General features: G+C 47.3%; 1 protein-coding gene across 1 annotated transcript in view; it reads left to right on the top strand.

Annotated features, from left to right (window-relative positions):
* Nucleotides 1-18,648, top strand: part of DNAH6 (dynein axonemal heavy chain 6) — a 3,261,518-nt gene that overhangs the window by 2,973,578 nt on the left and 269,292 nt on the right. Inside the window, 1 exon segment of the mRNA XM_029602297.1 lies at nucleotides 14,588-14,773. Coding sequence (XP_029458157.1) covers nucleotides 14,588-14,773 — 186 coding nt within the window.

Here is an 18,648-nt window from a genome sequence, read left to right as displayed (position 1 = left end):
TGCAACTGCCATTTCGGCAAGACGCTGGGCCTGGCTCAAGTCTTCTGACCTTCGGCCAGAAGTACAAGACAGGCTCTCTGACCTGCCCTGTATAGGAGATAATCTATTCGGTGAACAGATTCAGCAAATAGTGGCTGAATTAAAGGACCATCATGAGACCCTCAAACAGCTCTCATCGATACCTTCTGACTTCCCTTCTAGACAGCCCTTCAAGAAGGACTCCAAGAAGTCATTCTTCCGTCCAAGGAAGTACTATCCCCCACCAAAAAGGTCCCGAGCTACGAGGCCTTATCAAAAATCTCAGCCTCGCCAGCCCCGGAAGCAAAAGCCACAAGCAGCTCCCCAGCCGGGGCCTGCTTCAGGTTTTTGACTTTCACTTGGAGAGCAGCAGCCTGATCCCTCTGCCAAGCATACCAGTGGGAGGCTGATTATGCCACTTTCATGGAATATGGCAATCAATCACAATCGACCAGTGGGTGCTGGCAATCATTGCTCAGGGTTACCATCTAAATTTTCTTGCTGTTCCACCGGACTCCCCACCTCTACAAGCATGGAGAGTAACCAACCACTCTGTCCTTCTGGAGCAGGAGGTTTCCCTTCTTCTCCAGTTAAGAGCAATAGAACCCGTTCCTCTTTCGCAACAAGGCCTAGGGTTCTATTCCCGGTACTTTTTGATCCCCAAAAAATCCGGGGGGGCTTCGTCCAATTCTGGACATACGTGCCCTCAACAAGTACCTCCAGCGGGAAAAGTTCAAAATGGTAACCTTGGGCTCGCTTCTACCTCTTCTACAAAGGGGAGACTGGCTCTGCTCTCTGGACCTCCAGGATGCATACACCCACATCGCGATAGCTCCAGCTTATCGCAAGTACCTCCGGTTTTTAGTAGGCCCAAGGCACTTTCAATACCGGGTGCTTCCATTCGGCCTAGCATCGGCACCACGAGTCTTTACCAAATGTCTCGTAGTCGTCGCAACTTTTCTCAGGAAACAAGGTGTTCACGTCTACCCCTATTTAGACGACTGGTTAATCAGGGCCCCAACCCAGCAAGCCACTCGGTCATCCCTGGATTTGACCCTACACACTCTAATCTCTCTAGGATTTCTTGTCAATTACGAGAAATCCTATTTAGTCCCATCTCAAACCTTATCGTTCATTGGGGCAGACTTGGACACTTTACAGGCAAAAGCCTTTCTACCTCAACAACGAGTACAAACCCTCGTGTCCTTCACTCATCAGTTGCAGTCTCAGTATACAGCAACAGCTCGACAATTCCTTGTCCTTCTCGGACACATGGCATCCTCAGTCCATCTCACACCAATGACCCGCCTGGCCATGAGAGTCATGCATTGGACTCTGAGGTCATGTCCTAGATTCAAGTGACTCAGCCTCTGTCAACCATTGTCCACATCACCGACGCACTCCGTCTGTCTCTCGCCTGGTGGAAAGATCAGAACAATCTCCTCCAGGGATTGCCTTTTCACCTGCCAGATCCTCAACTCATTCTCACCACCGATGCTTCCAACCTCGGCTGGGGAGCTCATGTAAACGATCTGCAGTCACAAGGTTTTTGGTCTCCAGAGGAAGCCAAACACCAGATAAATTTCCTGGAGCTTCGAGCGATGCAATATGCTCTCAGAGCTTTTCAGGATTGCCTATCAAATCATGTCATCCTGAGTCAGACGGACAACCAGGTGGCCATGTGGTACATCAACAAGCAGGGAGGCACAGGCTCCTTCCTTCTGTGTCAGGAAGCTGCGCAGATTTGGGCAGAAGCGCTCTCCCGCTCGATGCACCTCAGGGCCACCTATTTGCCGGGAGTGCACAATGTCTTGGCAGACAAACTGAGTTGTGTCTTCCAACCGCATGAGTGGTCTCTCAATCCCTCTGTAGCGACCTCTCTCTTCCAGCAATGGGGTCATCCCCAAATAGACCTCTTTGCGTCCCCTCAGAACCACAAGGTGGACAATTACTGCTCCCTCATTCGGAGCGAGCGCTCTCAGCCCAGAGATGTATTCTCCCTCTTGTGGGCAGCTGGTTTGCTTTATGCATTCCCTCCTCTTCCTCTTCTCTCGAAGACTCTCGTGAAGCTCTGCCAGGACAAGGGAACCATGATCCTGATAGCATCTCACTGGCCACACCAAGTGTGGTTTCCCATACTCCAGGATCTCTCCATCCGCAGGCACATTCCCTTGGGAACGCACCCGCTTCTGATCACTCAGAACGACGGATGTCTACGCCATCCCAATCTTCAGGCCTTGTCCCTGACGGCATGGATGTTGAAAGGTTAATCCTTCAACCACTTAACCTTTCAGATTCCGTTTCTCGTGTCCTGATTGCTTCACGGAAGCCTTCCACAAGAAAGTCTTATTCCTATAAATGGAAAAGGTATACATCATGGTGTTCTTCACAATCCCTTGATCCCTTTTCCTGTCCAATCCCAAGGTTTTGGACTATATCTGGCATTTATCGGAATCAGTTCTCAAGACCTCTTCCATCAGAATGCATGTCAGTGCGGTAGCCGCCTTCCATAAAGGTGTCGGGGATGTCCTTATATCGGTACAACCCCTCGTAACATGTTTTCTTAAAGGCTTGCTCCATATCAAGCCACCTTTACGTCCTCCGGCCCCTTCTTGGGGTTCTCGGGCTGCTCATGAAACCACCCTTCGAACCTCTTCACTCTTGTGACCTAAAATATCTTACATGGAAAGTGATTTTCCTTTTGGCTATCACTTCAGCTCACAGGGTTAGTGAGTTACAGGCCCTAGTTACCTATCCGCCTTACACTAAACTCCTGCAGGACCGGGCAGTATTCCGCACTCACCCTAAGTTTTTGCCTAAGATAGTTTCTGCTTAGCAGTTGAAAGAGTATTTTGGAGTCATTTATCTCAGTCTGCTCTTTATGTAAATGCACCTGGGCTACTCTGCCTTTACCATAACCTTTCTATTGAGATATTTTAATTTCCCTATTAAGCCAGTATGTGCTCTTGGGCACATGTCAGCTTTCCCTCATGATCTAGTTTAAAAGCTGCTTTATCTCTTATTTAAATGATAGTAGCAGCATCCTGGTTCTATCCTACTTAATGTGGAACCCATCCTTGCAGAATAGGATCCCCTTTCCCCATAATGTTGCCCACTTTCTAACAAATCTAAAACCAACTTCCCTGCACCATCACCTCATTCACAAGTTTAGACTCTAGAGCTCTGCCTACATGTGGAATGGGGAACATTTCTGAAAATGCTTCTCTGGAGGCTCTAGATTTTAGTTTTCTACCTAAAAGCCTAAATTTGTCTTCCATATCTCCTTCCCATACTTTTCTATTTCATTGCTACCCACATCGACTATGAGAGCTGGCTCCTCCCCAGCACTCTTTAAATTCCTACAGGCCGATACAGTAAGGACGCGTTAGAAAGAGTGTGGCAGTGCCGGGCGCCCGCTCGTTTGCCACACGCACAGTTCAGATCACATACCGCTCAATACAGTATTTAAATGGCATGCAGATGCAAGCAGCGTCCATGAAGCGCAATCCATTTTACTGTATAGAGCGCTATACAGCACCTATACAGTATCCTGGGTGCGCTGGTACCTATCATTTCAAATGTCATTTCAAATGACATTTGAAATGACAGGTACCAGGAAGTCCATCCAAGCACTCAGGTCACGGCATGCGCTCATGCGCCTTCGCTGCTTGAGTGCCCAAATTGGACGTGCGTTCATGCACCTTCGCCGGCGGGGCTGCTGGAAGCCGCTTTCGCCGCCGGCTGCCCCGGGAGGTAGGGGATCTGCAGGGCGCGTCTCGGGAGGAGGGGAGAGAGGACTGGGGCTGCTGGAAGCATGCAGTAAGTTTACTTTTTGTTACAATTTCTATTTGCTTTAATAACATGTCGAGTCGATTTTCACCCTGCGCCTTGCTTCAGAGGGGGAGAGAGAGGTCTGGCAATCCCCGATGCCCGAGCGTAGGAGAACCAGGCCCGAGCATAGGAGAAACAGGCCACACCATGTTACTCGCTTGCTCCAACCCACCCATTTATTTGACCGGAGCCTGCCTATTGCTGTCACATCCCTCTATCGACAGGGTCAGGGTAGGCGGTAAATTAGCGGGTTAAAGACGCGGCAAAACAATTGGTTAAAAGGCGATAATCGGGCCACACGTTACTGTATGGGAGGGAATAGCTAATCCGATCGTTTACATATCATATACATGCCACGGGCGGAAAGGGATACCCGTCAATTTAAAGAAGTGGTAAAGATTGGTAAAACCGGATAGTGAATCACGGGTTAGACTTAAGTGGCCAAATTGTGGGTTGAAAGCGGGTTAGAAACAGGGTAACCGCGGCTGCGCTTTACTGTATCGGCCTGCTATTTAGGTGACATTCAGGTCTGCCACCTTCACACCAGGTAGGCAAGTTATCAAGCCATTCTCATGACCACCAATCAACCAGCTATCTACATTACTAATGATCAAATTGCCAACTACAATGGCCGTCCTAACCTTTCCCTTTTGGTCACATGAAAAATAATCTAGCTTTCTCCTTTATGTCAAACACACACTGAAAATTAACCTAGCTTACTTTTTAAATCAAACCCATAATCCATAATGTGTTAGAGGAGGCAGGGTGAAGTTTATTAATATGAGGTGATTTGATTCTTTAATTGTTTTTAATAGAAATATATTAATAGATGGAAGACATTGCCAGAACCAGTAGTGGCATACTTAATCCTCAACAAAACCAGTGTAACCCTATTTTGGGGGTATAAACAAAACAAGAGTTCTAGGGTTCTGTTGATCAGTTGCTCATCAGCTATTATAAAGAATCAGAGGGTGAATAATCTGCTGCCAGAAGGCTAAACAGAAAGAAGATTCTTTATGAGATAGCGCAGACTGATAGGGATGTGAATCGTTTTTGAACGATTAAAATTATCGTCAGATGGAGTCCACGTGACCTGATGAGCGGGTAGGCTGCTTGCAGACCGCGCTCCCGGTTCCCCTGCCGAAAATCAGTGTTTTTTGAGCCCCTGCAACGCACCGTGGTGACGCCAGAATCAGTGGGGTCAGCCCAGAAAACAATCGTCTCGTTTTTCTCCCGCGGCGAGCGAAGGATGTCCGCAAAACCACAAAGAAAGGAGAAAACTACAAGCCGCCAACCCGATCCCAAAATGGCCGCCGGACCGCCGAGCCCGTGCGCAAGCAGCCCAGCAATACCAGCAACCACGGCGGATCTGGTGGGGGAGGTATCCCAAGCAGTGGTACTAGCCCTGGAGCCCAGATTCTGTGATCTGCTTCAAAAAATCAATTCGGGGAATGAGACGCTGCAACAGATAAAAACTCAGGTGGCAGACACACAACAAAGAATAGCAGATGTGGAGACAGAGACGCAGCATATGCTCCAGAAGCAAGAAAGCCTGTTGAAACAAGTCTCCACCCTGGAAACCAAAGTGGAAGACCTGGAAAACAGGTCAAGAAGGAACAACATAAGGTTAGTGGGGATCCCAGAAGCGGTGCCTGCTAGAGACCTGGTAAAATTGCTGGAAACATGGCTGCTTCAAGAGCTGGGTCTGTCGGCATTAGCAGGAAAAATTGTGGTGGAAAGAGCACACCGTTTGGGGATCAAAAGACCTGAGGCCCCGAAGCCTAGAGTGGTCATTGCTCGACTCCTCAATTTTTGCCACAAAACTGAATTATTGCAAGCTTACAGGAGCTGTGCTGGTTTACTGTATGAAGGTCACAAAATCCTGATTTTTCAGGATTATTCTGCAGCAGTATCCATCAAACGGCGAGAATTTTCTCCTATTTGTGCAGACCTGTTCAATAGGAAAATCAAATTCACTTTGCAATATCCAGCTAGACTCCGGCTTGAACATGGAGGGGCATGGCGGAGCTTTGAATCCGTGGAAGCAGCTAAACAGTATATTACCGGACTTGGAGGCGTACCCTGAAGCTCTTTATTTTTCTTATTACAGCGGCAGGAAGCACTAGTTCTATATTGGACACTCTGTTGGTTATGTTTTTTTTTATATCAGCAGATTTCTGAGGTTATGTTGCTGTTCTGTTTCTAATCTATGTATGCTAGTCATTCTCTGGCGGGGGAGCCGGACAGGTACATAGGTGGACTCTAGCCTCCATTTTAAGGGGGAGATGACTGAGTGTTGGGTGAATGTGCGAGGGACGGGGATGGGGGGGAGGGGGGGAAGGGGTAAGGAAATGTATCTCACTGGGGTTGGTTTACCTTGGATTCCGGTTGTGGGAGTCAAAAATAGCTTACTTACTACGGAGTGGCAAGATAGGAGGATTTCTGAGCTGGTTGCTAGTGTGCCACCCCTAGGCTGGGAGGGGGGCACTAAGTTCGTGGCTTTCAGGGCTGTTTATCATGTGATTTTGTCATTACCAGTACAGGAGTATGGCTGAGCAAGTACGCTGTATATCATGGAATGTAGCGGGTATAGGCTCACCAGTAAAATGGGCAAAAGTCTTGCAATCATTACGAAGGCATAAGGCCCACATTGCATTTTTGCAGGAGATGCACCTATCTGCAGTGGAGAGTCTAAAACTATCCAGGGATTGGGTCAGTAAGGTATATCACTCCCCGGCGTTACATAAGAGAGCGGGAGTGGCTATTCTGATAGGAAAAAATGTGGTTTTTGAGGCTTCCAAAGTGCTGGCGGACTCTGAAGGCCGCTATGTTTTGGTGACAGGGCAACTATTCGGACAGATGGTTACCCTTTGTTGTGTTTACGCCCCGAATGTGTACCAACACAGTTTCTTCACGAATTTGGTACAAGTGTTATCACTGAATCAGCAAGGTTTACTATTCCTAGCTGGTGATTTCAATCAGGTGATGGACCCTAGATTAGATAGGTCCACCCCGGGACCGGGCATGAGGATATCCACTGATAGGGGGCTGCCTTATTTGTGTCACCAATTTCAATTATTAGATCCCTGGCGGATACTCCACCCTGAAGTGACAGACTTCACTCATGTAGCAAGAGCGCATTTATCCATGTCCCGCATAGACTATATTTTGGTATCTTCCCCCTGCTTTTCTAAGATTGGGAGAGCAGAGATTGGACCTACGGAGTGTTCAGATCATGCGATGATTTGGGTAGATGCGGGATTGGGGGGTCCACGGAGAGCACAGAATAGGTGGCGTTTTCCCGCCCATCTTGCAGAGGATAAGGCCTTTAAATCTTATCTCACTCATAAATGGCAGGACTACGTTCAGTATAATGGGCAACATCAAGAGAACCCTTCGTTGTTCTGGGAAGCGGGCAAGGCCACTATGAGAGGGGAAATCACTGCATATGTGATACGACAAAGGAAGCAGGCGAACAAAACGCTTATAGATATGGGGATTGCAGTCCAAAATGCGAAGCGCAAGCTTATTGCCCACCCTACGCCCCAATTAAAGAAAGACTATAGGGATTTACTATTTACCCTCAATAGTTTTATTCATCGTCAGACGCAACATGACTTATTATATTACTCACGTAAACTATACAGGTTTGGGAACAAAATGGGGACATTGTTGGCGAATCAGGTCCGGGTACAGAGGGATGCCACATTTATTGCTGCCCTCAAAGACAAACAGGGGCTACGGCATACTACGGGTCCCAAAATTTGTGAAGTGTTCCGAGAGTTTTATGAAAAATTATATGCAGCTGAGCCTAGTGCTCAGGCGGGAGAAGTGGAGACCACTTTTTTTCGTGATGTGACCCTCCCCACCCTGTCCACTGAGCAGTTGGAGTTCTTAAATGCCCCGATCACCACTCAAGAAATTGTAGACGGGATAAAGTCCAGTAAATCGCATAAGGCGCCTGGTCCAGATGGCCTCAATGCAGACTATTATAAGTTGTTGGGGGGTGCCATTGGGGAGTCTCTAAGGTCTTACTTTTCGGTGATCTCTAGAGATGGTTTCTCCAACATAGCTACGAGGGCATACATCACGGTGCTCCCGAAAAGTGGCAAAGACCCGTTAAACCCTGCATCCTATCGACCCATTTCATTACTCAATTATGATGTTAAGTTATTTGCCAGAATATTGGCAACTAGGATGAGTGGAATTTTGCCTTGTTTAATATCTGACAGCCAAGTGGGTTTTGTTCAGGGAAGGAAGGCCAGCAGACATCTTTTGAGTTTGTGGGCGGCCATGACGCACTGTAAAAATCATAATATTCCTGCTCTGGCTGTGGGGTTCGATGCGGAGAAGGCATTTGACAGGGTGGCCTGGCCCTACTTATTCTCAGTCTTACAAAGATTTGGATTCCAAGGTCCCATATTGCAAAACATTATGCAACTCTATCAAAACCCTCAATCTATGATAGTGGCGAATGGTTTGCTCTCTGCCCCCTTTCAGCTTTTTCGGGGAGTCCGGCAGGGGTGTCCTCTTTCCCCGCTGCTTTACATACTTTCTCTGGACCCCCTGTTACGAATTATTAATGCTCGTTCCGACATAGAAGGGATAAAAATAGGGGGGGCGGAATTCAAGGTAGCCGCTTTTGCGGATGATGTCCTTATCTTTGTGGTTAATCCAACGACATCATTGCTGGGAGTGATGCACCTTCAGGAACAGTTTGGGATTTTCTCTGGGTTAAAAATCAATATTGATAAGTCCGAAGCCATAGATGTTACTGGTCATGTGCATGCTCAATGGCCAGGTGAGTTTCCGTTGCGATGGGTTACATCTACTATGAAGTATTTGGGGATACGAATACCTATTGATATTACTGATATATATGCTGTTAACATTCTGCCGCTGCTTCAGAATACAAAGAAAAAACTAAATGACTGGAAGGGGCTGCCGCTGTCCCTTACGGGCCGGATACAACTCTTTAAGATGATTGAATTGCCAAAATGGCTGTATATCCTGCACATGTTACCACTTTGGATAAAACGTCAACACGTTCAAGAGCTTCATACTGCGTTGAGCCGTTTTTTTTGGCGTAATAAGAAAGCGAGGATCAAGCTCTCCACCCTGATGCGCACTGTACCGGATGGAGGACTTAAGTGCCCCAACATTCATCAATACAATTTGGCCATTTTGCTATGCCACATAAGTAATTGGATAGGGATGACAGAGGGATTAATCCCAAGGGAGCTGCTGGAGGGCTGGTGCACGCCCTTGAGCCTGGGAAACATTCTGGTGGCACCGAATTCTTCAATGCCTACTCCTGTGTGCAAGTTTCCCTATATGGTAGCCTGCCGTACGGCATGGAAAAGACTCTGTTCTTTACTGAAGATCTCCTGGCGGACTTTGACGTTTGCTACGATAGTGGGTCTTCCCACCTTCTCCCCAAGTTGGGAAAACTCTGCATTTCAACATTGGCAAGCAGTAGGCCTCACACATGTCCGTCAACTACTAGCTCCGCCGGGTCTGCATCTTTACTCCTTCGCAGAGCTGCAGTTTACTTATCGGATATCTGCCTCTAGTTTCTATGGTTATCTTCAAATACGACATGCTCTGCAAGCCTGGGAGGGGTTATCATTGGCCGACCATGATCATGAACCTTTGCAAAGCTTCTTCAGACATAAGTCTTCCCCTTTAACGGTGTCATGTGCTGCCATGGTTAAGGCGCTACAATCTCTGGACTCTGCATCTAATTTACAGAAGCTGGCTGACCTGTGGACTCGGGACTTGTTGGCCTGCCTGCCGGTTTCGCAATTGGCCAAATGCTTTCGACAGATACCGAAAAGTGTGGAGAACGTGCTTCTCCGGGAAACTCACTATAAAGTCCTGCATAGAATATATATTGCTCCTCAGATGGCTTTCAAGTGGCACATTGCTTCTTCAGCTTCTTGTCTAAAATGTCCCATGGCCCTGGCATCCTTTTTTCACAACTTCTGGGATTGCGCCATGATCCAGAAGTTTTGGACGAACATTTTGGCTTATCTTGGCCGTCTGTTTACACAATCTATACCTCTGGAGCCAAAATTGTGTTTACTTCACATAGTGGACGCCACGTCTACCTGGTCCCCTACTCGGGAACAGACTTGGTTCTTATGTAAAGCTTTATTGTTGGCAAAGAAATCAATTTTGATACACTGGATGAGTAAGGACCCACCTACTGTTTTACAATGGAGGTTGCAATTACATAGATTGGTGATTTACGAACACATGACAGCAAAGACCTCGCCGTCGCCGAAGAAATATTCGGACTTCCTGGCGGTTTGGAATCCTTATTTGATGGCCTTGACTGCTCGTGCTAGAAGTGTGATTTTGGACCCAATGACATGAAGAAGTCTTGAGCCTCTCCGATGTCGGTTCCTGACTGAGCGATTTTGGATTGGATTGGACATGTTGTCACATCAAGCATTTGCATTGACGCTCCCTATGCTGCTGGAATTACTCGTCTTTTCTATACCTCAGTGTTTGGACCTTTGGTTCATCTGTAGGGGGGAGAGGGGAGGGGGGTCGGGAGGGAGGGGGTGGGGGGACGGATGCCTACGCAGCCTACAGTGCTTAAATTGACTGTTAGTTTCTTATGTTGCACTTTTTGTCTTACATGAGTTCTGGTTAAGATTGTTGTGCTTTTCTCCAGCATACTTGTGTAACAGCTGGGTTTTGATAGCTGTGCTTCTTGTATCAGTGTGCACTATCAATGTTGTTCTATGGCAAGGAAACTTCATAATAAAAATAAGTTTACAAAATTATCGTCAGATAATTTTAAAATCGTCCAAAATCGTTAGAGTGCACGATACAATACAAATGCCCCCGATTTATCGTCAGGGGCATTTGTATTGTATGGTTAAATAGGGCGCGAGAAAACCGGCACACCAAAAAAACCCTAAAATCCACCCCGAACCTTTAAAACAAATCCCCCACCCTCCCGAACCCCCCCAAAATGTTTTAAATTACTGGGGTCCAGTGGGGGGGTCCCAACGCGATCTCCCTCTCTCTCTGGCCACGGCTGCGTTGAGAAATGGCGCCGGTGGACCTTTGCCCTTATCATGTGATAGGGCAAAGGTAGCGCCGGCGCTATTTTGGTTCCTGGCTCCCGACATCACGCGTGCAGGAGATCGCCCCTGGACCCCCTCTGGACCCGCAGGGACTTTTGGCCAGCTTGGGGGGGCCTCCTGACCCCCACAAGACTTGCCAAAAGTCCAGCGGGGGTCCGGGAGTGACCTCCTGCACGCGGGCCGTATTGCCAATCTTCAAAATGGCGCCAGCGCTACCTTTGCCCTCACTATGTCATACGGGCGACCGTCGCCCGTATGACATAGTGAGGGCAAAGGTAGAAATCGCTACCTTTGCTAAACAGAGGCATATTCCATCCCCTTTATCATTTTGGTTGCCCTTCTCTGTACCTTCTCCATTGCAACTATATCCTTTTTGAGATACGGCGACCAGAATTGTACACAGTATTCAAGGTGTGGTCTCACCATGGAGCGATACAGAGGCATTATAACATTTTCCATTTTATTAACCATTCCCTTCCTAATAATTCCTAACATTCTATTTGCTTTTTTGACTGCTGCAGCACACTGAGCTGACAATTTCAATGTATTATCTACTATGACGCCTAGATCTCTTTATTGGGTGGTAGCTCCTAGTATGGAACCTAACATCGTGTAACTACAGCAACGGTTATTTTTCCCTATATGCAACACCTTGCACTTGTCCATATTAAATTTCATCTGCCATTTGGATGCCCAATCTTCCAGTCTTGCAAGGTCCTCCTGTAATGTATCACAGTCTGCTTGTGATTTAACTACTCTGAATAATTTTGTATCATCCGCAAATTTGATAACGTCACTCGTCGTATTCCTTTCCAGATGGTAAATTCAAAACTCAGGGTTTGTTTGGCCAAGTCCGAACTTACCCTTTGAATATGAATCTCAATAACTCCAATCTACTACTTCAACTGTGGATGCACAGTATGGGGTAGATTTTCAGACCGCGCAAATAGGCGTACTATTGCTGGCGCATCAGGCGCAAGCAAAAGTACGCGGGATTTTAGTAGATATGCGCGGAGCCGCGCGTATCCGCTAAAATCCGGGATCGGCGCGCGCAAGGCTATGGATTCTGTATAGCCGGCGCGCACCGAGCCGCGCAGCCTACCTCCGTTCCCTCCGAGGCCGCTCCGAAATTGGAGCGGCCTCGGAGGGAACTTTCTTTTGCCCTCCCCTCACCTTCCCCTCCCTTCCCCTACCTAACCCACCCGTCCGGCCCTGTCTAAACCCCATCCTTACCTTTGTCGGGGGATTTACGCCTCCCAGAGGGAGGCGTAAATCCCCGCGCGCCAGCGGGCTGCTAGTGCGCCGGGACGCGACCTGGGGGCGGGTCCGGAGGGCGCGGCCACGCCCCCGGACCGCCCCGGGCCGTAACCACGCCCCCGGACCCGCCCCCGAAACACTCCCGACGCCCCCAAAACGGCGCTGCGCTCGGTCACGCCCCCGACACGCCCCCCTCCGAAAACCCCGGGACTTACGCGAGTCCCGGGGCTCTGCGCGCGCCGGTAGGCCTATGTAAAATAGGCTCACCGGTGCGCAGGGCCCTGTTCGCCTAAATCCGCCCGGATTTGGGCGGATTTAGGCGAGCAGGGCTCTTAAAATCCGCCCCTATATATATATATATATTTTTTTTTTTTTTTTAATTTAATTTTTTTTTTTTTTACAGAGGAAATCTGTATTTAAAGTCCAAGCCATAGGAAAATTTCACAGTAATTACATTAGATCCCTTGAGCAGCAAAAATGGATCACAGCCCTTAAGACATATTACCTGGATAGAGTTTGACCAGTTTAAAGGCAAACTCACAGACACATCATGAGCCTCTTCAGTAATATATTGTTGCGGTTCCGGTCGCAACCCTCACGACCAGATCCTTACCGACTTCTGGCGAGGGACACGCCGGCCGGACCGCAGATCCCCCGGGCCTGCTTGGGCCTACATCGTGGCGACCCCATGAGGGAGACGCCGCCAAATGCTGTGGTAACCCCGCCCCTTAGGCCCGCGTGTGCGCAGAGGGAACCCTTTTAAAGGGCCTCTGGCGCGAAGGACAGAGCCAGCCCCCTCGCTGACGTCAGATGCTGAGGGAGATTTAAACTCGGGGTCTGACCCCCGTTCTTTGCCTTGCAACGCGGTCGACTCGTTTGAGTGAAGAGTTGCTGATCCTGCCTGCCTCATCCTGCCTGCTTGCCTGCCTGACCCTGCCTACCTGCCTGCCTGATCCTGCCCACCTGATCCTGAGTTTGCCTGCCTGTTCCTGCCTGCGTGGTCCGCCTTCCCGTTCCAGTCCATGGCGTGGAACCAATCTTCGGAGTGTCTTCTGGTCTTGATCCCGGTCTGTTCTCTCGTCTACGTCTTCAGCTGCCTGCCTTGATCCTGGTCTGTTCTCTTGTCTATGTCTTCAGCTGCCTGCCTTGATCCTGGTCTGTTCCCTCGTTGCTGTCTCTAGCCACTCTCCTAAGACCCAGCGGTCTGGGTCCCTACAGGCTCCTCCCGGGGGGACCACGGGCTTCCAGGGCAAAGCTACCTAAGTCCCAGCGGTCAGGGCCTCCACAGGACCCGCCTGGAGGGGTCACGGACTTCCAGGGTGAAGATCGTCGGCCTTCTGCAGCGACACCGCCTTCTGACCTATTCCATCTGCGGAGAACTACTTCTTCCTTTCTTCGCCGGTCGGACCAAGGATCTACTTTCTGACTCTCAACATATATTGAGTCCTTGTTTCCTTAAGTTGACTGGTATTATTTAAGATTGCAAATTCAAAAAAGGCAAAGAGGTTTCAGCTGAAAGGTCCTGACTCTTTCTCTAAGTACTGACTTTAGAAGGGATAATTACAGTCACCAGATGCCGACTCCAGAAGCGATTCCTGGAAGGAAGAGATTTACTGTAGGTCCCTCTGGTGTTGATGTAGGATGTACTACAACTACCTTCTAGGAGTAATGTGCAAGCCCAGTCTAGGAGTGGACTTATGACTGAAATTTTCCAGTATTGAAGCAGGAGCTGACCTGATAAGATATTTACCTTTTAGCTGCCTCCTGCAGAGCTAACTATATTTCTGAAGCATAAAGCTTCTAGGGGTCTCCACAAAACACAAATACTGGGTTCTAAAACTTAGTTTAGAGAGGCAAATTCATACAATAAGACCTCAATATATTGCACTACTGAGAGTCATTACAGATCTAATGGAGCACAGAGTACTATTGTGTAAGTGTTTGCTGGGAGATGCCATAAATTCAAGGCTAATGTATTCAAGGATAGCCATTAATTGTTTTCTCCCATTTCAGAACCAGTTTTGAAATTTACATATTTAAGAATTGAATAGCTGTAGAAGCTATCATGAGTTTGCAAATAGTAAAATACAAGTAATTCTTTGAAAGTTCATTGTCAATCATACTGCAGAAGGGCACGAGCTGTAATGTATATCTACAAAGAAATGAAAAGTTTAGAAGTATACTGTGAAAAGTCAGCCAAAGGGAATATCATATGATATTCTTTCTATTATGATATTACCTGTATCTTTCCACTGATTTTCTCTCAATTTCAATAGAAAAATGTCAAGTAATTTGTGTGAGAATGCAAACAATAAAAATAATTAATTGTTGCTTGCAGTGCAGCATTTGTTAGTATCAAACTGTGTTCTCTCTTAATACAGAACTCACTTGAGATGCTTATCAAAGCTATAGCTGGATTTGTGGTGATGTCTGAAGAGATGGAGAGGATATACCAAAGTTTTCTTAACAACCAAGTTCCAGAGCTTTGGGCTAATGCAGCATATCCCTCACTGAAACCTTTAGGATCATGGGTAAAAGATCTTACACTGAGGACAGCATTTGTAGATGTAAGTAAAACTGTGATATGGTTCTGAAGGATTCACATAGCATTTCCAAATTATTTTGATTATTTCAGACTAATATTGTTAGGATACATATTTGGCAAGGCAAAGGGGAAGAACATCTTTCTTTGCACAGGTCATCAGAAATGTAAATGATTTAGTAAAATCAGCAAATGTGTGTCAAAACAGAAAGAAATGTACTATGCTATCAATTAAATCCTCCCTTAAATATGAACCTAAACAATTATTAAATGACTACCCTAGGAAGTTATACTAGGTGCATAGCCTTCATTTGCTTTTTCATTAATCCTAGGTCACAGTCCATTAAATCATAATACTGAAATCAACCTTTTTTTTCTTTTAACATATATATAATATGTGAAATTTGATTTGTGGAAAACTAGGAGTTGGGAATTGGTAGTAGAGAAGAAGGGCATAGATAGGAGTTACTTGCTGACTTGTTGTGTCATGCTCCTTCTCTTATCTTATTTAAATGCACTATTTACTGATAGTTTTTTTTTTATTGTAACTCTTCATTATCCAGCTTACTTCTAAATTAATAAATGAAATTACCAAAGTCTCTTTTGCCTTGATTAGATTGTAAATTCTATTGAGCAGGGACTATGTCTTATATTTAGTGGATCCTCTGGTGGATCCTCCTTTACTGCCATCCCAATAGCAGTGGATGCTATCTAGTTCTAGTGGATAGCAGTAAAGTAGGATCTACTATCCACTAGAAGGAGGAGGATTGTGAAAAGGCATTTTGTTTTAGCTATAAACAGGTCATTGGAGTCTTTGACTGGGGCTGTTTCTGTAACATGTAAGGGTGAAAACTAGTCTGGAGTGGCTTGAGATGAAAGAAAGTCATGACAGCAGTGGTGAACAGCACAATCACGTAGTTTATAAACAAAAGAAAGCACGGAAATTGGACAGTAGTTAACAGGCAGGTAGAACCCATTGAAGGTTTTTTGAGAAGTTGTGTGATCACAATATGTTTGAATATAGTGGGACCAATAGCAATGGGAAATGATAGATTGAGGATATGACAGATGGAAGGGCTGACTGCAGGAGAAATAGAGCTGAGGTGCTGGGTGGGGGTGGGGATCAGAGAAACAGGTAGTGAGTTTGATAGTGGAGAGAAGATTTATTTATTTATTTATTTAAAATTTTTATATACCGGCATTCATGTTGCAAACACATCATGCCGGTTTACATATAACAGGGGTGTACTGTGAACAATTCAATAACCTATTTGTGTAGAAGGAAGCAGTTACAAATAACAAGGTAATAGAATTGGGAGGAGAGAAGAAAAGGGAGAGAGATGGGCTGTTTCATCTACTGTGATTTCAGAGATGGGCTGTTTCATCTACTGTGATTTCAGAGAAGGAGGAGAGGGTGACAGGAGCCAAGGAAAGGGCAGAGGAATGGGAACAAAGAGATAGAGATGAACTGGTTGAGAACGTGAGAATGATTTTGTGAACCTTATCATAGACATATCCATAGTTTGGGCAGTGAGTAAAGGGGAGGTAGGAGGTAGGGATGTGCAGAAGAAAAAAAATTGTTTTGGTTCGTTTATTTGTTTCGTTGGGACCCCAATTAGTTTCATTAGTTTCAAAGCAAAAATATATATATATTTGTTTATTAGTTTGATTCATTTTTCGTTTGCCATTAAAGTCAATGGGGGAAGTATTGCAGCCTATTTTGGGCTGCAAATTGGGGTTTTCTTATCAATTTGGACGAAACTTCTGGAGAGCAATCATCAGAAGGGCAAAAGAGCTCCAAGGTACTTAGACTGTGACAAAGTGGCACCAAATTGGCATGAATAGCCTAAGGCACCATAAAGTGGCAAAGGGGTACCAGGAGTGGCAAGAATGCTTTAACAGAGGTGCAAAGCAGCAGCGAGAGTATCAAAAACACCCCACAGCTTCAAAAGAGGGCACCAATAACAGTTGCATGAACCCTCGAAGGCAGCACGAGAAGCAAAGTGGCACGACAAGTGGCATCAACATCCTACAGCACAATGAAGGGGGAACATAACAAGCAGAAAAGGTGTCAGAAAAAACCCCAAGGCACCAATAAAGGGACAAAGCAGCAGAAAGACTAGCAGCAACACACTGAGGAACCATGATAGTGGCAAGAGCACCATAAGGAGTAGAGTCGTCTGATGTCTGGTGTATGGTAGCAAGGCAGAGTGGCAGAAAGTTTATAGGGGCAAGACAGGCTGGCACAGTGGAGGTAGTCAACTCCCTCTGGTGTTGATAGGAGCATGACAGGCAGGCACAGTGGAGGTAGACAGGCCCCTCTGGTGTTTATAGGGGCAAGATAGGCAAGCACAGTGGACGTAGTCACTAGTCAGGTCCCTCTGGTGTTGAAAGGGGCATGACAGGCAGGCACAGTGGAGGCAAAGTCAGATCTCTCTGGTGTTGATAGGGGCAAGACAGGTGGGCACAGTGGAGGTAGTCAGGTCCCTGTGGTGTTGATAGGAGCATGACAGGCAGGCACAGTGGAGGTAGACAGGCCCCTCTGGTGTTGATAGTGGCAAGACAGGCAGGCACAGTGGAGGTAGTCACTAGTCAGGTCCCTCTGGTGTTGATAGGGATATGACAGGCAGACACAGTGGAGGTAGTCAGGTCCCTCTGGTGTTGATAGGGGCAAGACAGGCAGGCACAGTGGAGGTATAGTCAGGTCCCTCTGGTGTTGATAGGGGCAAGACAGGCAGACAGTGGAGGTATAGTCAGGTCCCTCTAGTGTTGATAGGGGCAAGACAGGCAGGCACAGAGAGATGACCGCCACCACGCCCTCCTCCGGAAGCCCCCTCCCCCTTGTGAGGGGAGTGGGGCAGGGGAGAAGGGGGACGGGGCCCCCTGCTCCTGACGCAACTATCAACCAAGGCATACTGTCCACTCGACCCATCTTGAAACACGGACCAAGGAGTCTAACACATGTGCTAGGACCTGAAAGATGATGAGCTATCCCTGGGTGGAGCCGCCGCAGGTGCAGCCAGGGAGATTTCTCTTTTCTCTGTGAAGGACAGGGTGCCCTGGAGTGGGTTCGCCCCAAGAGAGGGGCCCGAGCCTTGGAAAGCGTCACGGTTCCGGTGGCGTCCGGTAAGCTTTCGCTGGTCTTTGAAAATCAGGGAGACATAGCAAATATACAAACGAGAACTTTGAAGGCCGAAGTAGAGAAGAGTTCCATGTGAACAGCAGTTCAACATGGGTCAGTTGATACTAAAAAATAGGCGAGCGCCGTTTGGAAGGGATGTGCGAAGGCCTCCGTTGCCCTCGGCCGATCAAAAGGGAGTCTGGTTCAGATCCCTGAACCCAGAGTGGCAGAGATGGGCGCTGCGATGCATCCAGTGCGATAACGCCACCGATCCCGGAGAAGCTGGCGGGATCCCCAGGGAGAGCTCTCTTTTCTTTGTGAAGGAAAGGGCACCCTGGAATGGGTTCACCCCGAGAGAGGGGCCCGAGCCTTGGAAAGCGTTGCGGTTCTGTCGGCGTCTGGTAAGCTCTCGCTGGTCTTTGAAAATCTGGGGGACATAGCAAATATACAAACGAGAACTTTGAAGGCCGAAGTGGAAAAGGGTTCCATGTGAACAGCAGTTCAACATGGGTCAGTTCAGACTCCTGGGTTTTGCCTCCCCACCAGCAAATGGAGACAGAGACGTTTTGACTGACTCTGTCCTTTATTTTTAAAAAATTAGAGTGTTCAAATCAGGCCGTTCACCTGAATACTTCAGCTAGGAATAATGGAATAGAACTAAGGTTCTATTTTGTTGGTTTTCGGAATTGGGGCCATGATTAAGAGGGACAGCTGGGGGCATTCGTATTGTGCCACTAGTGGTGAAATTCTTAGACTGGTGCAAGACGAACCAAAGTAAA

The sequence above is a fragment of the Rhinatrema bivittatum genome, chromosome 1 (genome assembly GCF_901001135.1).
Source record: "Rhinatrema bivittatum chromosome 1, aRhiBiv1.1, whole genome shotgun sequence".
NCBI classification, from domain to species: Eukaryota; Metazoa; Chordata; class Amphibia; order Gymnophiona; family Rhinatrematidae; genus Rhinatrema; species Rhinatrema bivittatum.
The sequence above is the reverse complement of the archived record's forward strand: the minus strand, read 5'-3'. Positions and strand labels throughout refer to the sequence as shown.